Source organism: Rhincodon typus, chromosome 14, assembly GCF_021869965.1.
Source record: "Rhincodon typus isolate 14 chromosome 14, sRhiTyp1.1, whole genome shotgun sequence".
In the NCBI taxonomy this organism is placed as follows: Eukaryota; Metazoa; Chordata; class Chondrichthyes; order Orectolobiformes; family Rhincodontidae; genus Rhincodon; species Rhincodon typus.
Genome location: NC_063345.1, coordinates 27,298,746 through 27,324,802, shown reverse-complemented (window position 1 = coordinate 27,324,802; position 26,057 = coordinate 27,298,746). Strand labels below are relative to the sequence as shown.

The window sequence follows — 26,057 nt, the reverse complement described above, 5'->3', positions numbered from 1 at the left end:
ACATCTCTCATAGGGAAAACGTTAGAAGCTATTGTTAAAGACATTATAAGAGAGCACGAGACTAAGCTCAACGTAATCAGGCAGAACCAATATGGTTTTGCCAACTACTCATTTATTGTAGTCATTTGAAGAAGTAACTTGTGCTGTTGATAAAAGGGAACCAGTGGATGCATTGTATTTAGACTTCTATATGGCATTTAATTAGTTGCTACATTAAAGGTTATTGCAGAAAATAAAAGCTCACAGTATAGGGGATAACATTAGTATAGGTAAAAGATTGGCTGGCTAACAGGAAACAGACAGTCTGAATAAATGGGTCTTTTTCAGGCTGGCAAGGTTTCATGAGTGGTTTGCAATGGGGGTCTGTGCTGTGGTCAAATGATCATGGGCCCAAATTAGATATTTTCAATTGACCCACAGCCAAAGCAATCAAGCCTGTCAGACACCTAGAAGTCAATGAAGACTCAGTGAAGATTCAGTGAAGACTGCAAGGAAGACTCTTGGTGGAAAACTGTGCATCAACCCAAGAAAACCCAGGAGAAGATCTGCCCTAACCTGCAAGGCCCACCTTCATGGAAGAGAGCCAGCCCAGCTCAATGGCCCAGCTCAAACACGTGGATTATTATGTAATATCTTTTCTCAGACAGAGTTAAATAAAGAGTAAATAGTGTGGGAATTTAGGAAAGGCTCACATGATTTTTTTAATAGGCATATTTTGTTAACAAAATAGAGTTGAACAGCAAACTGAATTCCACGTCCCTTTGTCTGCCTCACCACCAGGAGCACTTGGGTAAAACAAAACTGGTCAAAGTGTGCCACTTAACAATGTGTGATACAGGATAGTCCTGGAACAGATTTAATGACACAAGCCTAGGCATTCATGAGGTGCCTTGGGCCATCAGCAGCAGCATTATACATTACCATCAAGCCAGGGGATCAACTCTGGTTTAATGAAGATTGTAGGAGGGTATGCCCTCAGCAGCACCAAGCATACCTAAAAATGACGTATCAGTCAGGTGAAACTACCAAACAGGACCACTCGCATGTCAACATAAGCAGCACGTGATAGACAGAGCTAAGCAATTGCACAACTACCAAATCAAAGATCTAAGCTCTTCAGTCCTCCAGCCCATTTGTGCATGGTGATAGACAATTAAACAACTCACTGGTGGAGAAGAAGGTTCCACAAATAATACTCATCCTCAATGATGGAGGAGCCCAGCACATTGGTGCATTCACAGCAATCTTCAGCAAGAAGTGCTGAGTGGCTGATCCAACACAGTCTCCTCCTGAGGTCTTCAACTGATGACAGCTTTCAGTCAATTCAATTCACTCCATGTGATATGAAGAAATGGTTAGAAACATTGAATACTGCAAAGGTTATGGGTCCTGTCCACAGTCCAGCAATAGTACTGAGGACTTGTGAACCAGACTTTGCCATGTTTCTAGTGAAGTTGTTCAGCTACACCGCTGGCATCTACTGGGCGCTGCAGAAAACGTCCAAGGTTTTTCACATACACAAAAATCAGGACAAATCCAACACAGCCAACTACAGCTCTTTGGCCTACTCTCAATCAGCAGTAAGGTGATTAAAGTTTTCATCAATATTGCTGTCAAGCAGCTAGTGCATAGCTGTAACCTTCTCATTGGCACTCAGTTGAGGTTCTGTCAGGACCACTGAGCTCCTGATCTCATCACGTCCTTCACTTCAGAATGGACAAAAGAACTGAATTCCAGCACAAAGGAAGATCGTTGTGGTTTTCGGTATCACTCATCTCAGCTCAAGGACATCTCTTCAGGAGTTCCTCAGGATAATGCCTAAGGGTCAACCATTTACAACTGCTTCATCAATGACCTTCTTTCAATTATATCAAAAGTAGGAATATTTATGACCAACTGTGACTCCTCAGATACTGTAACAGTCTGTGTCCATATGTTGCAAGACTAGGAGAATATTCAGGCTTAGAGCGAGATGTGGCAAATGACATCTGCATCACACAAATGTCAGAAAATGATCATGCCCAACAAGAGAAAATCTAACCATCACCTTTTGACAGTCAATGGTAATATCATCACTGAATATCCCATTATTAACAAAAACCAAAAGAACTGTGGATACTGTAAACCAGGAGCAAAAACAAAGTTGCTGGAAAAGCTCAGCAGGTCTGGCAGCATCTGTGGAGGAGAAAACAGAGTTAACGTTTCATGTCCGGTGACCCTTCGCTTGGGAACCCTGCAGCCCAATGGTATCAATGTGGATTTCACAAGTTTCAAAATCTCCCCTCCCCCTACCGCATCCCAAAACCAGTCCAGCTCGTCCCTGCCTCCTTAACCTGTTCTTCCTTCCACCTATCCCCTCCTCCCACCTCAAGCCGCACCTCCATCTCCTACCGACTAACCTCATCCTGCCCCCTTGACCTGTCCGTCCTCCCTGGACTGACCTATCCCCTCCCTAACTCCCCACCTACACTCACCTTTACTGGCCCCATCCCCGCCTCTTCGACCTGTTTGTTTCCTCTCCACCTATCCTCTCCTCTATCCATCTTCTATCCGCCTCCCACTCTCTCCCTATTTATTTCAGAACCCCCTTCCCCTCCCCCTTTTCTGATGAAGGGTGTAGGCCCGAAACGTCAGCCTCTCTGCTCCTATGATGCTGCTTGACCTGCTGTGTTCATCCAGCCCTGCACCTTGTTGTCTCGGATTCACCAGCATCTGCAGTTCCTACTATCCCTTGAGGGAAGTTGGTTTCTGTCTCTCTTCCTTTTGAATAAAGGATTATTACATTTGCTATTTTCCTGTCTAATGGAATCTTCCAACATCTAGGAATTTTGATAAATCAGAGCCAACACATCAACTATCTGACCAACAACTTCTTATAAGATCCTACAATGAAGTGCATCAGAACTTAGGGACTTGTCAACCCACAGCTCCAACAATTTATTCAATATCAGTTCTCTTGGATTGTAATTTTCTTGACTTTTCTCTCTCCTTTCCATTTCCTCATTTACAGCAATTTCTGGTATTTTGCATATCTCCTCTAAGACTGATGAAAATTACCAGTGCAATTCATTGGTCATAGCCCCGTTTTCAATTATTGATTCCCCAGACTCATAATCTTTAGGAGGGCTACTTTGAGGCAATTTAACTCCGAGATCATTAATTAATCCGATCTCACTGCACAATACCAGGCTAAGTACAGCATCCTCTCTGGTCAACTTTAGAACATGCTGCTCTAAGAAAATATGCTGAAAACATTCTATGTGCTCTTTCCTTAGACTATCTTTGCCCATCTGATTTTTCCAGTCTTTACATTGGTTTAAACTGCTGTACTTTTCTGACAAACCCCCAACGTTTCTTCATTTATACTCCATCCTACTGTATGGTTACTGTTAGGGAGCCTTTATACCACTCTCACAAGAGATTTCTTGCTTTTATCATTTCTCATGTCTACTCAAACTGCTTCTACACTTTTTTTTAAACTTAGGTCGTACTTCTCTGTTGTGTTCATACCATCACTCATATTTAAGTTGCCTCAAGATAGCACCACCTCGCCTGAAAGTGACGTGTTGTTTCGAGGTGCAAGGGAAAGAGGCCAGAGCTCGGTTTGAGGTTTCAGAAAGCGAGCGTTCACTCCGATCTGTAACCGAGCTTCGTAGAACCAAAACAAATTCCGGTCATTTCCCGGCGCTCGAAAGCGAACAGAAATGGACCATCCAATCTATCACGGGAAAATCAACCGGGAGCTCGGGGAGAAGTTGCTGTGCAGAAACGGCAAGGACGGGAGCTACTTGATCAGAGACAGCGAGTCTCTGCCAGGAGTCTACTGCCTGTGTGTCCTGTGAGTACCAGTCTGTCACCCAGAACCCCGGCTCCCGCTCAGAACCGCTGCAGAAATTCACATTGGAAATATATCGCGTACAATAAACCCCTCGCCTCAAATGCACTATTGAGGCTTCTCCCCCGTCTCAGCATAGATTCAGTGCAGAAAGGAGAAAGCTCCCATTCAGATACGCGAGATTTGCGCATCTTAAATTATTATTCAGAAATGAGATTATTAACTTGCTCATTGCCACTCAAACCCCAACATATCGCTCTCCGTTTGGTCCAGTTGGGAAGTTTTACTTGTGTTAGTCCCGGAATGGATCCTAGTGATCCACTGCTTCTACAGCTGACAACCCGGTCTAAGCGACAGCAAGTCCTGTTTCATAGGATTAGTCCCTTTCACCAAATTGACAAACAAAATGCAAGTTTTGTTTTTCAAATTTCTCCCCTTTAAGTAGCTGTAACTGGTTAAGAACAACGTAAACATCCCCGCCCTGCCAGTATTTTAGATTGTCCTGGCATGCAGTCTGCAGTTTGAACTGCCAGGGGAGGACAACGTGAAGCATTACAAGAGATGAGAAAAAACAGATAAATGCTCGAAATCTGCAACTCGATAGAAAATGTTAAAAGCACACAACAGGTGCTCAACATCCGAGACAGGAAACAATTATTAGCTGCAAAAGCAAAAACATGAACTCAATTTCTCTCTACATATGCTGTCTGACCTGCGGAACATTTCCAGCATTGGTGCTATGGTTAGTGGAAACCTGAAAAAAAGGAAAATGCCGGCAATACTCAGCAGATCAGACAGCATTTATTGGGAGAAATTGAGTTCATGCTTTAAAGTTAAATGAACTTCTTCAGAACCGTGTTTGGCGTGGCACGTGCTAAGTATTTCCAACGTTTTCTGTTTCTGTTTTGGCCCGAATTAATGCTTTGGTTGGGGTTCCTCGCATAGCTCCCCGTCAAAACGTTAATTAGCATACCTTTTGATCTTCTCATATTGACAGACTTGCTATTCTGAAGGAGATAGTGAGAACTGCCGATGCTGGAGTCAGAGATAACAACAGTGTGGAGCTGGAGGAGCTCAGCGGGCCAGGCAGCATCTGAGGAGCAGGAAAGTTGACCCTTAGAAAAAAGAAGGGTCGCGATCCGAAACGTCGACTTTCCGGCTCCTTTGATGCTGCCTGACCTGCTGCGTTCCTCCAGCTCCATACTGTGTTGTCTGCTATGCTAAAGGCTTCTGCGTTGAAGGATGAGGGAAGAAACAAACGGCTACGAAATTGCCTCTCTGCTCGCAGAGGAGTGAGCTTCATAATTCGAAAGAACCAAGTCCATTTGAGCAGAGAGCAAACTTGATAAACCTTCCATTCAGCGCATAGAATCGTTGAATTGTGCAGCACTGAAGGACACCAGTTGAGTCATGGTGTATCTGACAGCTCTTTTGAATTTAGAGTTCGTGTATAGAGTGAATTATGAGGGTTCCTGTGGTAGTGTCCCTACCTCTGAGTCAGGAGGCCCAGGTTCAAATACCACCTGCTCAAGAGGTGTGTAATAACATTTGGAACAGGTTAATTAGGAAAACTGTCTAGAGTGAACTGTGCAGGGTTTCCCTCAGGATTACTGAACGTTCCCCCAAAACTAACCCCAGTGAAGCCTTGCAAAACCAGCTGACCTCTGTGTGCAAGTTCTTGGTAGGTGACAGAAATGCAGTTTTACAAAATTCATCCTCAAAACTGCTTTTATAATTATGCAGTTTGAGGTATGTCAAGATAAAATCACTAAGTAAGCAATACCAGAGACACCTAGAATTGACCATTGCGACATGTGTCGGGGCTGTTTTCTCATTGATAGGAGAATGTGAGAAAAATAAATCCATGCCACAGATTAACCTAAGATACTAAATAACTGTATAGCAGTGAAGTTTTTGAAATAGAGGCTAACTTCTTACAATTGTGGGTAGTATGTTCAACTGCTGTAATTTTCTTGTTTTCTCTCCCTTCATCTTTTGAAGCTACTATTTCTTGGAGAAATGTTCCATGGTTCCATGGGCCAGGCTGACCTCTGGTATTGTATCCTGTTATGAGTCTGAGCAGTGAGTCAGCAAGTTATTCAAAAATTGGAGATGATTCTGTTTCTATCATGTCCTATCTTTGACGCAGTAACATTTTCTATTATGCTCCACTGGAAAGGAATCAGAAACAAGAATCTATGTAAGGGACTAGGACAATATACCTAATTTCAGGGTATTCATTCAGTCCTTGTATCCTTATCTTTGGGAGAAATTGCAATTTAAATAATCCCAAAGCTTCTGATGTCATTATCTTGGCTAATCTTCTCAAATGTCGATGATTGATTAGATTGATTAAATTTGACTTCTTATTTATTTCTTTGCTGCTAATTTCCTGGTTTACTCAGAACTTTCCATATTTAACTGTTTCAAAATATTTCAAGTAAGTTCTCATATAAACAGATATTGAATAGTGTACAACTCTGCTGAAGACGACATGCCTTTTTTCAAGACTGTGCAGCTTAAGCTTTTCTTTTCATATTTTACCTAAGGCATCATAAATCATACTGTAGAAATTGCCATTTAAAATTTCAAGAAGATTTTACTTTTACATTGCACAATATGCAACATGAATACAAATGAATATCAGAATACAAATTTTGAAAGTAATCTATAGGTTCACTTCTCATTATTTAAAGCAGTGTTCTAATTCAAACTTCTTCAAGTAAAAAGATAACATTCCACCACCATCAAGGGAAATTTAGTATCCAGATTGCAGACATATACATGCTCAATTCCCATCAACATTTTTAATAGCAGAATTAAATATTGCAGCAGGGTTTATTGTGTTTACTCTGCCTGAGGAAACTTAACATCTAATAAGTTTCTCAGTTTAAAATGAGGAATTGTACAATTGAGAGAAGAGAAACCATTTTAGACTAAAAATTTGTTTCATTTCCTTCTGTCAACAATTGGGAATTTGGAATCCCGTAAAGTCTATTAATTTATCTGCAATACTCTTTGAATCTGGACTCCAAATGACATTTATTTAGAATTAATAACTATTAGCTACTTAATCATATGTAATATTTTACTCTGGTACAAATTTATTAAACAGAAAACCATATATTTCTAGCATACAGTCTTTCCAGTCCTTTGAGCACTGAGGAGATAAACTATAGCGATTGATCTATGGCACAGATTGACATACATTCAACCTCAAGCTAGCCTGACATAAAACTGTGAGCTTAACACTGCCTTAGGATACAGGGGTGTTCTGCTTTTGCTCCAAAATAGATTTAATTTATAAATCATTCAGTAGTTTCACTGACTAAAACATACTTTTTTCTGTATCTACCAAGTTGAAAGCATGCCAATGGTTCAAGACAGTTTCATTCCTTGCTTTATTCCGGCATATAATTGTTATCTGTCGCACTAAACAATTTCCGATATTAGTCTATAGTTACTATGGGCAGAACAGTTATAAAGGGACAAGTGCCGTGAAAGCGCTGAGCAGAACAAAATAAAACTTAGTTATTAATACTTGTCACGCTTTTCTGTAAAAATAGATAGACGTTTAGCATTTTGGAGGGACTTTTTCTTGTTGAACATCAAAGGAATATTTACTACTTTGTTCTGCAAACTTCAACCTAGCTGCTTTGTCTTAAGCGGTCCTTTCATACGTCGCATTCCAAACTTCTCTTCAAAAATAAGCCATAACCATTTTCAAATGTTGTTTTGAAAATGTATTTAAATATAATACATCAGACAAGTAATAATTTTTATAAGTTTTATAACTTGCTTTGCTTCTGTTATAAATCTACTATTTATTTTTTTCAGACTGATTAAAATATGCAACTTATCCTGAAACTGACAGAAACTTTCATGTTTTATAGAGTCAGCCCATCTGAAATCAATGGTTTTAGGAATTGAAAATCCCAATTGTGCAGTCATTGCGCTAGATTTAGCTCCATGCTTGTCTTCCTTTTAACTAATGGACAGTACTCGGCTTTTTGAGTGTATTATAGGATTAATCTACAGTATTTGTGTGCTGTGGCAGTTGAGTTGGAGGAGTTCATTGTCAGGATCAGTCCATATCAGGAAAAAGTTAGAATTGAGAAAGATCTGTGATGAAAAATAGTATTGCCAATTGAAGCACATGGAGCTGTGTTTTGTAAAAGTCACACATGTTTTCAAGTTACTTAAATTTTAATCTAAAAGGAGAAAACCAATGAATTTTTGTTGAAGACCGAAGTTTCATCACAATATAACTCTAAGTCTAGATTTGCCAAACAAATGGAAATCAAAAATATTGTGCGCACAGTTTTAGTGCTCAAGCCCTAATGGTGTAAGATTGAAGAAAACATCACTTTTAGAAAATTGTAAAATTTAGTGTCTCTTTGAGACAAATCTATTATCGTTTTCTTACCATCGATTTTAAATTATAACAGTGAGATGTTAACTTCAAACTAACCATTTTTGAATTCTAGGTAATGGTAAATCATATGACAGATTTATTACATTTGTTTACAGTTAAAGCAGAAAGCTTTTTTTTGCTCTAGTTAACTTCAACAAAACCTTGCATTTGTATAGGACCTTTAATACAGTGAATCAACAAATGGTGTTTCACAGGGTTGTAATAGGAGATTGAAGTAGGACATTTGGATCCTCAAACTTGCTCAGCCATTCAACTAGATCATGGCTGATGCCATTTTCCCACATTATCCCCCTACCATGATAGTTCTAATATCTAGAAATTTATTGGCTTCTGTCTTGAACATGATCAGTAACTGAACCTTCACATGCCTGTGGAATTCCAAAGATTCATCATATCTGAGTGAAGAACTTCCTCTTCATCTCTTGTACTAAATGGGCTACATTTTATTTGGAAACTATGTCTGCTGGTTCTAGACACCTCTTCCTAGCCTGGGGAAACATCTTCCTGCATTAACTCGGTCAGTCCCTGTAAGAATTACTATCAAACAAAACTTGAAACCAGGCCACATAGAGAGTTATTAAGGCAGGTGATATGGTCAAAGAGGTAGAGTTTAAGAAATACCTTACAGAAGTTGTCAGAGTTAGAGAGGTTGAGAGGTTTCAGGAGGGATGAAGAGCTTCTGAGCTAGACAACTGAAGGCAATGATAAAGGTGAAATGATTAAAGTAGGAATGTACAAATGGTCAGAATGGCTAAAATTGTACTAAAGAAATGAAAGTTACTTATGGTCTATTTAAGTAGAAAAGCACTCAATGTCCTTACGTAGAGAAGCGAGAAAATCAACACCTTGCATAAAGCAGTGATGACTGCTAAGTAATTTTTGTTGCAAAGTGAATGTCTGGTGAGAACAAGGTTGGACATGTGTGTCATCACAACTGCAATGGGACCAAGTACTGGAACATCAGTGTTGCCAATCTTGCAGCAAGAATGGGTATTTTAGGGAAAAGAGAGAAAATTGATCAATAAAATCATCATAGCAGTTCTTTTAGAATAACTTTTGCATGAGTGGAATCTCTGTATTAGAGGAGTACAGACAAATGATGTGTTGACCCAATTTCTGTTAACATTATTTTATTAGCATTCAAATAGTTGTGCCAGTTGATCAGACTTCAGTCTTTTGTGTGCCTTTTCTGACTTCATTTCTTCCCCAAGCACTCTGTTGGATACTTCATGTTGGATTTCAATTTCGTCATTGGCACTGGCTGTCTAATAGCTGATTTAATTTACCATTTCTCATATGGTTCACGTAGACAGTTGACTGACCGGTGCTGATTCAATTTACCATTTCTCATATGGTTCACGTAGACAGTTAACTGACCGGTGCATTACAAGCAAGTCTGTTCCTGTTCTTCTTTGATCAAGCAAGTGCCCAACTTGACAAAGATTCACTGGATAATGATCAAGGACAGAGACCCCAACTAGGAAAGGGGTGGTAACGGTCTAGTGGTGTTATGGTTGGACTGTTAATCTAGAGACCCAGATAATATTCTGGGGACCTGGATTTGAATCCTGCTGTGGTGGAATTTGAATTCAATAAAGAAGTCTGGAATTAAGAGACTGAGGATTATGATGAGTCGATTTCCAGTTGTTGGAAAAACCCATCTATTTCACTAATGTCCTTTAGGGAAGGAAACTGCCATCCTTACCTGGTCTGGTTTATCTGTGACTCCAGTCCCTTAGCAATGTGGTTGACTTTCAATTGCCCTTTGGGCCATTTGGGATAGGTAATAACTGCTGTTCTAGCCAGCAACATCCCCATCCTATGAATGAATAATAAAAGAAAATTCTCCTTGTATATTGCCAGCAGTTGATTTTTTTTTGCCATAGTTAACCTGGCTTAGCTCAGTTGTTCAGTAGTGAGCAGGAGTTAGATTTAGGACTTACGCAGTTGTTTCTTACTCTTCGGCGTCTTATTTACATTTTCCTTGGTGTCTTCTTGTGGTTTTAGATTGTGTTCAGTTTACCATAGTGTCTTGAGAGATCAGTTGCCACACTGGTGGGTCTGTAATTGTTTAAGTATTATACTTACCTGTGAGGCTTCATATTCCTCATTGACACATAGGAATATATTTGCAAGTGTCAAGAGACAGAGAATTAACTGTGGAGATGTATGGAAATACAATATACTTAATCCCTAAGAGGTAAGGATGATCTTTTCTTAAAATAGAGAGTTGAGTCAAATATTTCATATTGTAGATGGGCCATCTGTCAATAAGCAAAGTAGGTGTCTGGCTGTAAGGTGTGTACAGTTGTCAAAGGATGCATATCTCAGCAAATTATGTCTAGTTTAATGTTTTGAATATTTGGTGAAATCTTAAGTTATTTCAGGACTGTTGAAGAAGTTCAGCTGGAAGTATTAAAACAGATCGTACTTTAGATTAAAAATATATAATTGCATTCCGCTTGAGAAACTAACATCTTTTAAAGTTATTTCAAGCAAATTAGCACGGTGGGTTGTACTCATTTTATGGCACGTGAAACTGGTTAGGATGTGCCATCATTTTAAATCCAATTTTATTGGTTTCCCAATGAACAGGGTACATTAAAATTATTTCCTTAACTTTAAAAATGATACAAGGATTCTGAATTTTGCATAAAAATATTGTTTCTTGACAAATAATTGATTGATGAAATAGGTAAAAAAAGTCTTTCTCAAATATTTTCTTAACGGGATTGATACAAGAGCGACTGTATTTGTAAACAATAAACTTCAGGTCTGATCATCTGAAAATGTGAGATTATCCATTTTAGTTAGAAGAATAGAAAGGTAACTTATTGTCTAAATGGAGAGAAACTTCAGAGTGCTTTGGTGGAGAGGGATCTGGGTGTCCTCATGCATGAATCGCAGAAGATTGACGTGCACCTACAGGAGATAATAAGGAAAGCAAACTGATTTTTGGCACTTACTGATAAAGGAATAGAGTTTAACCAAAATATAATAGAGAAGTGTTGCTGCAATTGTACAAGGCACCTAGAGTATTGTGTGGAGTTTTGGCCCCCTTATTTGTGAACGAATGCTGTTGCATTGGAGGCAGTTCAGAGGAAATCCATTCAATTGATTCCAGAGCTGAAGAGTTTGTCTTATGAAGAGAGAGATTGAGCAGTTTAGGCCTATACTGTCTTGAGTTTTGAAGAATGAGAGGTGATCTAATTGAGGTGTAAAAGATGCTAAAGGGGATAGACAAAGCAGACATAGCAAGGTTTCTCCTCTTGTGGGGCAATCTAGAACATGAGGTTCTAGTTTTAGGATAAGTGGTAGCAGATTTAAAACAGAGATGAGAAGAAATTACTTTTTTCAAAGGAACGTGAATCTGTGGGTCCACCCCAGAGTGTGGTGGATGCTGTGACATTGAGTAAATTTAAGGAGTAAATAGACAGATTTTTAATTAGTAAAAAACAAAATGACTGTGGATGCTGTAAATCAGAAACAAAGACAGATGTTGCTGGAAAAGCTCAGCAGGTCTGGAAGCAGCTGGGAAGAGAAATCAGAATTAATGTTTTGGACCCAGTGACCCTTCCTCAGATTTGTTTCAGATTCTTAATTAGTAATGGGTTGAAGGGCTATGGGGAGCCGGTAGGAGATTGGAGTTGAGGCCAGATGAGACCAGCCATGAAGTGCATGGTGGAGCAGACTCGAGGTGCAGAATTGCCTACTCCTGCTCCTAATTCTTAACTTCCAATGTTCTTATGTATCATTGTTTCTTTATGAATCCCATATAATTTAGTAATATCATACTTCAGCTAACTTTAACCTATAAAAAGGACACAACTAAATTCTATCAAAGTGCTACAAGTACGAAAGTTTTCTCAAACAATTGGACCTATTTATCCAGAGATAGTAAGAACTGCTGATGCTGGAGCCAGAGATAACACAGTGGAGCTGGAGGAACAGAGCAGGTTGGGCGGCATTAGCGGAGCTAGAAAGGTCTCGTTTCGGGTCAGGACCAAAACCCATTTCTGAAGAAGGGTCCTCGGATGCTGCCTGGCCTGCTGTGTTCCTCTAGCTCTACACTGTGTTATCTCTGACTCCAGCATCTGCAGTTCTTACTATCTCTGAGTGAGTTATAACCCCACTGCGAAGCCTCTTCTAGGGATGCCCACCTTGAAGAAATTATCCTCCTCCCTCCGGAAAGACCTTGGTGAATCCCATTCCCACTGCAAAGCCATTTCTGAAGAAGCGTCCTGACCTGAAACGTCGACTTTCCTGCTCCTCTGATGCTGCCTGGACCTATTTATTTCTTTGTTTGTTTGCAAGTCACCTTTCAAAGCAAGAAGAGATGATCTACAACAGAGCCTCACAAAAGTTTAAGCCACATTTCATAGCAGTTTATATGATGGGAGCATTTGTGGAAATATTATTTTTTCAAACAAAGTAAGACTCAAGGGTCGAGGCCCGAAACGTCAGCCTTTCTGCTCCTATGATGCTGCTCGGCCAGCTGTGTTCATCCAGCCCTGCACCTCGTTGTCTAAGACTCACGAGTATTCTTCAACAGAATCATACAATCCCTAGAGTGTAGAAGCAGGCCCTTCATCCCTATACTGACCCTATGAAGTGTATCCCACCCAGACACATCCCCTACCCTATCTCTGGAGCCCCACAATCCCATGGCTAATCCATCTAATTAACACATCCCTAGAGAGTATGGGCAATTTAGCATGGCCAATCCACCTAACCTGCACATCTTTGGACTGTGGGAGGAAACCCCACACAGACATGGGGAGAATGCATAAACTTTATACAGTCACTTGAGGGTGGAATCAAACCCAGGTACGCTGTGCTGTGAAGTAGCAGTGCTAACCACTGACCCACCGTGCCACCCCGGAAAAGCAGCTCAAAATTACACACCAAATTAGAGCTAGTTATTTCCACAATCTTGTATGTTTTGCCTGTTAAGATTCAAATAACAGTGACACTTACAACTGGGACAAAGAAATGCCATACAATACAAACATGCTGTAATTTGGTTAATTCCTATAAAGGAGATGTTCTGCTTCCTCTTCACGTTACATTTTGAAACATCAGTGACTATGGCTCTTGAACTTTCACTGTTCTTTAATAGTGGGCAACATCATGGTGTTGTTTTCAAATTTTGTAAATTAACTTATTCATTTTTAAATAATCTAATGCCTTAATTGAAGTGGAATTTCATATGAATATGTTAACCATCTGTTACAGTTTAATGATATTCATTTCAGGACATTTGAACTTTTGAAGTTGACTTGTCTAGACAAAGTATTTTGGGCTATCTATTTATAAAATGAAAGTGTTGCATCTAACACCAAAGGACCTTAGCTGAAATATGACTTTTCCTGTGGTGTTAAATGAGACATTGGAAACCATTTGTAATCCTCATTGCACAAAAAAACAGACACATTTAGATAAATTCTCCCAACAAATTTCTTGGCTTCTGTTCTGAAAAGGCATTGAGAAATCCTTGAATACACAAAAACAGGATAGAATCCTTTTATTGCTGTAAGTGCTTGATTTTGAGATTTAAATACCCTGTAACCTCTTTAGAATGCTACTGTGAGAAGATGAATATGTAAAGTAAACGTGGGGTAGCGTGACAGGTGGGTTGGGGGTTGTCGGGGGTTAGGTGAGTGGTAAGTGAGAAGGGTAGGGTGCCAAGTGGGTGACAGTTTCAGCGCGCCAGGTAAATGAGGGGCAATAGGGTGGAAGCTGGGAGAAGGTAAATGTGGACAGTATTTATGGCAGGTCAAGGGATCAGGTTGGAGGGGGTGTGTCAGGTCCAATGAAGTGCTGTTAGGACTGGATCAGGTGTTGGGTCTGGTGGGCCTGGGTCAGGTAGTTTGTGACAGGTGGGAGGAGGAGTGTCAGGTCCAGCAAGGTTGGAGTATTCAGTGCCAGGTCTGAAGGCTTGAGGAGGCACTCAAGGGATGGGGACTCGTGTCAGTGTTGAGCTGGGGTCCCAGTTTAACAGCTAGCCGAGACTAAGAGGAGTTTTAAACCTCTAACCTTTCCTGGGTAATAATTAAAATTAAGTGAATCAGGGCCATCTGAAACTTCTAATTCTAACTCAGAGTTGAGGACATTTTTGGAGGATTCCAGACACTGAGCAATTGCTCCAACAAAATTTCAACTTCCAGGTAGTTCTCAGGGACTCAGCTGCATTGCAGTTTAGGCATGATCCTGATGCACGTCTTTCATCTATCTTGCTACAATGATTATATGTCGAGTTTGTTACTAATAACTTTTATCACATTGCAAAATCATGAGAAAGGAGGTAATTAGTCATGTATGCTGTTTCACTATACTTTGGAACATTTCTGACTCAGTAACTGGTTCTTTAATAACAGATGTGCAGGGATCCTTTAAAACTATAGAAGCCAAGTGTTTGCATTAGTGGAATACATTTTATGATCTTGGGATTCTTAGCATTTTACAACCAATTAAGTACTTTCGCAGTACAGTTGCTGTTGTAATTGTTTCTTGATGAGTCCAGAAATAACATTCCGAAAATACTAGTTGGCATTGTTATTAGCATTTTCTCAGTATTCACTAAAATATCAGCCTAAATTAGGTACTCAAGTTTCCAACAAGACTTGAATGTACAACCTTTTGACTCAGAGTCAACAATGCTATCTCTAAGCCAAATTAATGCAGCAAGGTAGTAGATGGAGTATGATATGAGGAAATATGACATTTTTCACTTTGGTAGGAAGAAGACTGGAAAATAAGTTAAATGAGAAGAACTTTTAAATATCAATTTCAAAGAGATTTGAGTATCCTTTCTACAAACGTGAGAATAAGGAAATTGGCTGCATTTACAAAAGACTCTGGAGTACTGGTATGCAGTTTTGGTCTCTTCACTGAAGGAAGATTTGTTGCCATAAAGAGGAGCAACAAAGGCTCAGTGGATTGGCTTCTGAGATGAGAGGACTGTCTTACGAGGAGAAATTGAGTACAATGGTCTATGGTTTAGAATAATGTAGTGATCTCATTGGAGATTATGTGTTTCTGAGACAGCTTGACTGGGTAGATACTGAGAGGTTATTTCCCATGGCTGGACCATCCTAGAATTAGGAGAAATAGCCTCAGACTGAGGAGTTGACCACTTAGAACAAAGATGAGGTGAGGTCCTTCACCCGGAAGGTTGTGAAACTTTGGAATTCGCTGGGGAGTTGAGTCGGTCAGATGGCTAGTTCATGATGCAGAATGGTACCAATAGTGTAGACCCTGCCTTCTCAGCGAAGGCCCTTGCCTGAGGAGTGTTGACTTTCAGGTTAAAAATGCCACCAGTTTTCTCTCACTGTTGACTGAGAAGTCCGTGGTTCTTGGGAACCATGATGACTTTCATTAACACTGACTGGCTGGAGAGATTGTTTTTCTTAAACATTGGCTAAAGTTTTCAAACATTTTAAAAACTTCTTACTGAATTACCTACATAACGCTAGAAAAATCAACAGTTAGAAGAAGAACAATTTCCTTCATGCACCTTCTACATTTAAATGAGGATTTTATGAAGTATGCTGCTGGACATTGTTGATCTTCATACCTCAGTTTCCAAAAGTGCAGTCCCAATGGACGAGTTTCACAGTTGGCTTGTACTCTATTTTCTATTGTATTGTATGCTTTACACTTTTTTGATTTCCATTCAGCAAAAAATCAAAAATCAGGCTGCTGGGTCTCTATCACCTTTTCACTTCAGTGAGAGTGAAGCAATGTCCCCAGAAGTTCAAATTCATGATATCTATGTTATAGTTTAATGTTCCCAATTTGCACCTATTAAATACACTTTAATAGCAAACCTTGCATTCGAGCTAAAGTTGTCCAATATTTTAAAATTTCTCCCCTAAGGTTTTATTTAGTAAACATAATATAATGTGTCTTTATCTTTTATGAGGGTGTTATTTAATGAAATAAATTGTTAGCTGTTTAAAGTTTGGCAAAGATCTGTAGCTCGGGTTGTGGGTGAGTTTGTTGACTTGCTCACCGAGCTGGCTTGTTCTCGTTCAGACTTTTTGTCACCATGCTAGGTGACATCATCAGTGAGGCCTCCGATGAAGTGGTGTTATACTACACCGCTTGGAATTTATACTGTCAGGTCCATTATGGTGTGTAGTACAAACCCATATCCAAACCCAGAAAGATCAAAAACAGGAAATGACACAACTCACCATAACGGACTGGACAGTATAAATTCCATGCGGAGTAGCACAACATCGCTTCATCGGAGGCCTCACTGATGATGTCACCTAGCATAGTGACAAAATGTCTGAATGGAAACAAGCCAGCTCGGCGAGCAAGTCAACACCCTCAGTTGTTAGCTGTATATAATTTTGTGCAGTTCGTCTACTGTAGACATAAGATTTCTTCCATTCTTTAAGTCAGATGGAACAGCAAGTATGACAGGTGTCTATCAGAGGCAAACAGTGAAACTGGATTAGTCTGTAAGAAACCTGAAATACAGTTACCTCAGTTCTAAATTGTGGTGTTAATAGAGTAGCAGGAGTATGTATTGCTTTTAGTTTTAAAATGTATTGATTCTTAAACTGCATAAATAACAGAGAAGGATGTAGAATTATATATTATTTACAACTTAGTTCCTGCTTAGATGCATTACTCCTTTAAATGTTATTGTAAAAAGAAAGCACAGTTTTTTGACAACAGTGTATTATTTCACTAATTATATGGTTAAGATTGCCTGATAAGCTTATGACCAGTGGAGAGGTTTGAATAATGAGAAGCAAGAACATCATTCACATAAAAAATGAAGGCCTAAGACGAGAGTGTTTAGTTTAAATCCTAATGGATGGAAATCAGAAAGTAGAACATTAATAACAAACACGCTAATGGGTGTGAAATTCATTTACGTAATAGGGCATTAACCCATTAAAAAAACAATTAAAACCCTTGGGGTAGATTTTAATTTGCTCCCTGGTGCAAGGAAGGTCTAAAAAAAGTTATGGTCCCATTAAGTCTTGCCATAAGTGGAAAATTAATCTATGGAGGGATTTTTTCTAAATATTGTATAATTGCAATAGTCATGAAGACTTGTTGTCAAAGTATGCTTTAAAGATGCAAGTTGGGAGCCGTAACCATTGAGATAGCAATCTATCCTTTGTTAAAATGAAATAAATTTCTTTTAAAATCATTATTTGTGTAATCTCTAATATTTAACAACATTAAGGGTGGAATAGCAGACTTGGGTTGCAAAACAAAAACTGCTGCTGTTGTGAAACAGACCTTTAAGACTTAATAAGCTACATCATCTTAGCTTACACACTGCACTTTAAAAGCAATTCATTTTGTGAGGAACATTAAATCATGTAATGTGATAAAGTGCCAAAGAAAAGCAAGTATTATTATTCATATGGTATTTTAATGCTGTGATTTCTTTTTAATAGTGTGAAAGTCAATATATCTTTTTGGAAACTGTGACCCACATTTTGATGGTTATTGGTCATTATTACCGCAAAAGAAAAACATTGTAAGTGAACATTTATTGCTTTTTGATGCTATTCCATAACAAAAAGAACTAACCACTTCCTCCATGGTTGATGGTTAAGTTATATTGTTCAATAACATACTAAGTCATGGATATCTGTAAGAGCACAGATTTAGTGTCAAACTGCACTGATTTTGTTTCAGTCAATGTGGCAGAAGGAATACTATAATTTACCTCAATATACAAAGGATAGTGGTCTGGGTTCAAGTCCCAACTGCTCCAAAGTGTGTCATAACATGTCTGAACAGGTTGATTAGAAATATCTAGTAAGGATAGCAATGAGTAAAATTAACCAGAGCGTCAAAGCAGTTCTTCAAAGTAAAAGGTTGTTCATAATCGGCTGTGTTATTGTAAATTTTCATAAACAGCACAATTAAATTACATTTACTGCTATTAGGTATGATTAGTATTAGTTGTCTACATTAATGGTTTAAATACCCAAGATCCTGCTTGGGATCAGTGACAGAAGAATGCCACTCATTATGTCTGACAAACATTTGTAGGCCTTTGAATGGCAACACAGCACAAACACAAGAAATCACCATGGTTACAGAAATACTTACAGGTAAGTATTAACTTCAGACAAATAGGAAACCCAAAGGTTCTGAACTTAAAATACCAGAGAATCAGTCTTAGAACAAATGATATTAAATCACACAGTTTATATCACAATCATTAACTTCCATTATACAACAGGAAATGCAATATAAAAAAAAACTCAAATAGAATAAAGCTGAATTTGCTTTTGGGAAAATAAACAGGAGCTGCTTGTCTTTCAATAGCAATTTTACTGTCAATGAGTGATCACTGCACCAAGTCCCATCTGGTGTCAGTTAAGGCCTGTCTGGCATGTAGCATTTGATGCACTATGTTCTGTCATGCATGAAGTGATGTTCTTCCTGTTCAGTGCCCTCCTCTTGCTCCTTCGAAATCTGCTGCCATTCTTCCAGATTTTCAGAATCCATCACATCCCCTGTTTTGCTCCGCTTGTGCAGGGAAACACGATGTGCAGGCGTGATCTGCTACAAATTGCACCAGTAACACTCTTGATACAAGTGTGAGTTGAGGTTTGAGACATGCCATGCAGGTCCTCTGTGGATCCTGGGAATCATCGAGTAGCAATACCATTTAGCTCAGTTGTAACTTTGATAGCAAATAGGTTAGGATGGCTGCCTACCCCTTCAGCTCATAAATCCCACTCCAGCAGATGGCAGAATTCTATGATGATGTCCTGGAACATCTTCAGACTGTGATGGCAATGTACCTCCTCATCTGGAGGAGATAGAATAGACTGTGGGTCCCCTGTAACTCCTCTGTATGCTGATGGGATCCTTCAGCTGTGCGTCCTTCACGTGCAGGCTATTTGGCAGCTGCTGGAGGTTGCTTCTGGTCTTGGGCTTGTTCCTTCTGAATTTCTCTGTGCGTTTTTGCAAGCTATCCACAATGACAACAACCCCTGATTACAGTTCTAATTAACCCATGTGGGGAATGTCAGAAACATAACACATCCTCAGTGACGTGAACAATCAGCATTCACATCAAACACAAATGACAATTTACCATAGTCTGCGATACAGTGAAACATGGAGGATTCTAATAAGGATAACCATGAAATGCCTGCACATAGACCTTGGACACAGTGGACTTTATTCTGATATACACAGCATGTCACAGAAATCACAGTAGGTAATTGTAAGTGTGATAGGATTACTGAAGCTTTTCCTTCCCCATCACCAACTCCCCACATCACCGAAGAAAGGTAGCATTGCATAGAATAACGTGTTGGCAATTGCTTACAGTTCAAAGTGAGAAGAATTCTGCTCTATTTCCTTGTGTAGCCTATGAGACCAAGGACTGGCTTTGTGAATTTTGGTTCCTAAGTAGCACTCTTGAGGTCACTTGTGGTTCGTGGAGATGATTGTGATCAATGTGTACTGACATGGTCACAAATGCTAGTGACCAGGATTTGTATCCTGTTTCACATGCAGGAGTTAGTTTCCAATCAACCTGTTCAGGAATGTTATTATGTATTTCTGGAGCGGGTGGGATTTGAACCGAGATCTTCTAGCTTAGAGATAGAGACATTATCACTGGACCACAAGAGCCTTTCACATGCCAATTCTCTGATTATAGACCTGTGAATCTGCAGTGTGTACATGTCAGATTAACCCAGCTGCCCCTTGAAGGGCTTCATCTTACTCACAAGTAGAGCTCACAAGCCAAGACAGAATCAAAACACCCAGATTTGGTGGCATGCTTCTTTAATTTCTGTTGCTCATTTGTGATTTTGATGAGGATGGAAGTCAATTTAGGTCACTTTTTGCAGAATGAGTTATAGGTTCAGTTTATTAATCTCCGCCGCAAAACAAACCTTCATGTTCCTTTATTTAGTAAATAAAACAATGAAATGCAGATGCTGGAAATTTGAAACAAAAACCAAAAGTGCTGGAGAACTCAGCAGATCTGGCAGCATCTGGAGAGAGAGAGAGAAAACAGTGGTAACGTTTCGAGTCCAGTGACCCTTTATCAGAACTGATGGGCTGCTGCGTTTTATGTTCATTTCTTTCATGCACTCCCTGTCAACCTCATCAGTTGTGAGATTCCTCATGTTACTACCTAAATCTTTCATTTATGTCTTCAAGTCCCCACATTGTTCACTGAGTCCAGGTGTACAGCTTTGTCATGACAACCACCGTGATGCACTGTCCCCAAGTCAGAGCCAGGCTGGTGGTGACCAGATCCCAGAATGATCTCTGCGCAGTCTCCTGGCTGACTTACTGCTAATCCACGGGGTTCTTGCACTCGACCTGCAGTACTTACTCTTCAGAGTGTAATGATATGGAACGCCTGACCAACTGCAGTTCCTGACTGACCGTGTCTGATCCTCTGGACATTGCCCTTGACTGACTGTGCTGGCAACCATTTATTGAAAACAACGCCCCTTAACTTGACTGAGGACTACTTCCCTTAGGTGTTTGTGACATGCCCACTTGGTTGGAACATTTGCAGTTTGTTTGCTGAGTAAGCCACTGGCTCATTTTAATAGGTATTACATTGATGTAGCATGTTGCCTTAGAGTAATATGTTGAGTTTCTTGACTGATCATTGATGACAACCATGGCAAACTATCTGCCTTTGCGTCTGCATTAGAGGGAAGGCCAGATAGAAGTACAGTGAACCTGTAGGCTCCCAATGAGATGGCAAAGTGCAAAAAGGCAAGGCAGATATGCTGTGAACGTCCAAGAAAGCACAAAGGCAGTGAGTACTAAGAAGGCAAGTGAAAGCTGAAAGGATGACGCAGCAAGAATTCACATTTTAAAGACTTTTACTGTGACAAAAATTAAAATGCTATTAACTAAACATTATTTTCATAGGTAACTTCTACTTCAAACTGCTGAACAAACTTCTTCCCTTTTACTTTTAATGCAACTAAGAGGTGCATTGCTTAAATCTGTAAGATCGATGCCTTTTTTTTGCTAAAGTTGTCAGTGCATTGCAAAGTGCAGTAATGAAGGGCGTAACTGTATTTTAAGTGCATTGGAGATACACCGTGATAATGTGGTGAGACTGTTGTGTGTCTGATGCCAACCTTCATGGCTGGAGGTACTGATGTTGAGGACTCATGCCCAAGATTGGAGCCTGGGGGTACAGGTAGCAAGCTGGACCTGCCAGATGCCTGCTCTGACTGTTGTGTTGCAAATTGTTGCTGCCTAGGTTCTTTCAGCTGCGTCGGAGATGAGCAAATTGTATATAAATGAGACAGAGTGGATACTGAGATACAAATGCATGCAAGAGGTCTCTTGCCACTCAGTATTAAGATTCTTATCTTGCCGTTCAAACTTTGAGTGGAAAATCGTACATCAACATCGAGAATCTCATCTTTCTGTTCTCAGTCTGTTTCTCCAACTGACTCACTAATGGCCCTGTTGGTCAAGGGCTAGTAAAATTCACCTCCAGGTCCAGGCTTCTATTGAGATATCCTGAAACTCGGAAAAGGCAGTCTGACTGAATTTGGAGAAGAGGGCAAGAGACTAGAAACAGAACATCTCTCTGGTTCACTTGGCAGGAAGCTCACATATGGTTGGTAAAGACTGAATTTCTGAGAATTTGAAACAAACCTGGAAGAATTGTCTGGCTTGGTACTGGAGAGAGTATTGTGAGAAAAATGTTACAATGAAACACAATTCTGGGTGTAAATGTCAACTGGCTGGGAGAGGAAAGGAACAGAAGCAAACCATCAAGCAAATCAATTTGGGCTGTTTCTGGGGCATTGTATTACTACTTGGAGGACAATTTAAAGTATACCTGTGAAAAAGATTTTGTAGTTGCATTAAAAGTAAAAGAGAAGAAGTTTGTCCCACAGTTTGAAGTAGAAGTTACCGATGAAAATAATGTTTAGTTCATGGTGTTTTAATTTTTGCCACAGTAAGTCTTTAAAACATGAATTCCTGCAGCGTCATCCTTTCAGCTATCACCTAAAAAATTGAATTTCTTTTTGAAAGTGAATAGTCTGTACAAAAATTGTAACAAGAGGTTGTTACAGTTTGTGATTATTTGATAGTGATTAAGACTTACCACATTTTAAAAAAAATTACTTACATTTTAATGAACCAACCCTAACTTTTTCTGATGTTCTTGGTGGTTAAGGACTACTGTTTCATACTCTTAATGCTGAATCAATTAGTGAGGTACTGTTAAAGTGCAGTTTGTGGAGGATCAGAGTAAATTGGACAGAGATACACCTACTTAATTTCATATGTGCAGCTATCAAAAGTTGCTATCTGATTTGCTCCATAATAACGGTCAATACTGTAAGCCTCCTCATTAGTTCAACTGAAGAATCTGGTGTTAATGTTTCTCAGAGTAATTGCAGTGCCTCAGATACAATCAATTATTTTGAAGTACAGCAAGTTTAGTCTGTCAGAAAATAACAATGGGATAAATGATCAGTTGTCTGTTCCAGTGCATTGAGAGAAAAATGTTGGTGTAAAAACTCCCACTCTTCTTCAAATTATATGATTGGAACAGACAGACAAGACCTCAATTTAATATGCAGAAGACAGTGAGCCTCGGTTGTTTCCTGTGGTGGAGGTGTGAACATTCCTTCTGAGGCTGAGATGACTTTCATGTCATTTTTTAAAAATGTATTCATGGTTTGTGGAGATAGCTGGCAAGGTCAACATTTATTGCCCTTGAAGAGGTGGTGAATAGACAACTAATTGAGTGCAATTGTGTGGCTTGCTAGGTTATTTTACAGTTCAGTTAAGAGTTACCCTCTATCACTGCGGATCTGGAGTCATGTATGGGGCTGGATTTTCAATCAAGGTTGGCAACTGGAAATACGGTTAGTTTCATGAGGAGTCAGTCTTACTCATTGCTAGATTTCTCACTTAAATCAGCAACTCTGTGACCTGAAACAAAATTGTGAAATGTCAGCATGATTTGCATCATTTACAAACTCCTAAATGGAACAGTGGGCAGGAAAATTGCAGCTGGAATCATCATTTTGTCGAGTTCAAACATTTGTTTTGATGCCATTTCAAAAGTAAACACATCACCAATTGTTATATAGTTTTTTCTTCAATATATAACATGTTGAGACATCTTCATGCATATCAAGAGTCTATTAAAGTGAAACTTATATTAATTTTGCATTAAGGATATTTATATGATTGCTTCAAAACTTCTGTATTATAAGTAAGTTGATGTTATGTGCAATTCAGATGTATGCTTACAAGCAGTTCTGTTTTCACTGCAATCTACTAAGTTTGATATAGTAGTGATCTACCAAAGAGCAGTTTCTCTGCTCATTTCTCTGCCACACAGTTTTATGGGTTTCCCTTCAGTTGTTCATAAGAGTCTCTGATTTTGAACTTCAATGAGAAATTAACAAAATGAGTCAGTAAATAATACATGAAGTGGTTTCCTCATGTGCGCTTAAAGGAAACTCAAGTTTTTATGAAGGATATTCTGTCTCGAAGTAGCCATTTTCCTTGAGATTCTAGATCTTCTGCCATCACCATCAAAGAGTCATCAATGGCCAGAGTTTATATTTGGCCTGGAGTGACTCATGAAACTGAAGAAGGCCAGCCGTCTCCTGAAATTTCAAATGACCCTGCTCCTTCTCAGTTTAATAAGTACACAGAAGAAAAGTCCCTGAGGGGCATACCCCAAAGTTACCTAAGGGAAGTATGTTTCTTACTCTTAAAGCCCACATACATTTCCAGATATTGCTCAGACATTTCAAAATGTGAAACTGTAAAAATGCAGTTTTAGATATTTCAAGTTTGCTTTCCTGCAACATGGAGAGAAAGACTAACAGGCATGCCAGTAAATTACTACAAACGTGTCCCCCTAATTTTTATCATGTGTCAAAAGCAAAGCCTTCAGATTGTATTAATCAAGGAAAATGTAACCAAATTGCATCTTGTGCTCCCCAGAATATGTGTAAGAAATCTCAATATCACTGCAATAGAATAACAATTAAACTCAGCTGTGGAAAAATAGCACCTCGGTTGTAGAACTGGCCTAGAAACATATTGGCATCCCATCTGTGTTAATGTCCTGTACAGCAGGGCCGCAAATGTGCTCTTTCTATGCTCTTAAATGTACCATCCACCATGTTGAATTGGGCTGGGCTGTCACAGTCCATGGTTGATTAAACTATTTAATTAGGACTAATTGTTGCTGCATGATAAGCCCATTCAGTGGTTTGTGACACTATCAGGCAGGAAACATCCATCTTCGACCTTATTTGAAATAGTTCATCCACAATGTAACGGGTTTTTCTCCTTTTAGGCCACAGGGAAAATTATAGATAGAATCCCTACAGTGTTGAAGCAGTTCATTTGACCCATTTTGTCCACACTGACTCTCTGAACAGCATCCCACCCAGATGCATGCCCTTACCTTACCCCTGTAACCCTGCATTTCCCATGGTTAATCCGCCTAGTCTGCACATCCCTGGACACTATGGGCAATTTGGCATGGCCAATCCACATAACCTGCACATCTTTGGACTATGGGATGAAATTGTAATACCTGAAGGAAACCCATGCAGATACAGGGAAAATATGCAAACTCCACACAGACAGTCACCCGAGGGTGGCATCAAACCTGCGTTCCTGGTCCTGTGAAGCAGTAATGCTAACAACTGACCTACCATGCTGCCTTGCAGTTTTATTGATATCGATTTATATAGATTTTATTGATCTAAAAATGTTCATTCTGACTTTTGACAATATGATTTTAGTAGTTCTGCAGTGTTTTTAATTGCCCTCAAAACAGTTTTATTGCACTCATTAGCGGTCTTGTGTTGCTTCCCTTGGGATTCAGACACAGGGGAGAAGCCAAAAACAGAGGGGACGGCCTGAGGAATTGGGAGAAGAGTGATGAGAAGGAGGTCACTGTGTACACCAGTCCTCCAGTGGATGTTCAGAAAGCAAATCCAATCCGAGCTCCACTGAGGAATGATTACTCAGGTGCTTTCCCTTCACAGAAGATTCCATCAGCCAGCTGCGCTGTCTATTTTAACCACAACTCAAACTTCAAAGGATTGAATGGCTGAAAAAAAAAAGTGCTTCTGAAAACTACCATGGCTGACATGGGAGAGAGTGTGCAGAAAGGCTTCTCTCCTGCTCATACCGGGTCTGTGCCTAATCTTCTCCCATTCAGAGGAAGGTTCTGTGAAGGACTTGAACATATTTTTTAAACAAATCGATCATGGTAAAACCTGTGCATAGTGTGAGATTTTGGGAAATTTGGGTCATTGTAGTAATGATTATGTGCCTGTGAGGGAAAGGAGGTAGAGTGAACTGCAGTGCAGTCACTGTAGGTTAGTGAGAGAGCAGAGAGGGTAGACACGTGAGCAAAGAATGAGGTTAGTACTGACAACATCGATGAGGAACTTCAAGAGACTTGGCAGACACAGCACTGATTTGATTCTCGCTGTGTTGTCTCCAGCAGCTGTCAATTCCCCCTTGCATTGCTTTATAAGAGTGAAGGCTAATAAATGGTATGCAAACAGAGGGCAGTGCTTTCCTTCCTTTCATTCCAGGGGGAAGCAGGCAGAACAAGCACATTCTTTCTGCAGGATGATGTGGAGGTGCCGGTGTAGAACTGGTGTGGACAAGGTCAGAAATCACACGACACCAGGTTATAGTCCAACAGATTTATTTGAAAACACAAGCTTTCGGAGTCTTTTTCAGGTGTTAGTGAGAGAGGTAGTATCAGACACAGAATTTATAAGTAAAAGATGA

At 39.6% G+C, this 26,057-nt stretch overlaps 1 protein-coding gene across 1 annotated transcript in view; it reads left to right on the top strand.

Moving 5' to 3' along the window:
* The first annotated feature begins 3,558 nt into the window (after positions 1-3,558).
* sh2d1aa (SH2 domain containing 1A duplicate a) overlaps positions 3,559-26,057 on the top strand; it is a 47,776-nt gene continuing 25,277 nt past the window's right edge. The window contains exon 1 of the mRNA XM_020527335.2: positions 3,559-3,838. Within this exon, the coding sequence (XP_020382924.1) occupies positions 3,705-3,838 (134 nt within the window). The 5' untranslated portion in view covers positions 3,559-3,704. The remainder of the gene's footprint in view (positions 3,839-26,057) is intronic.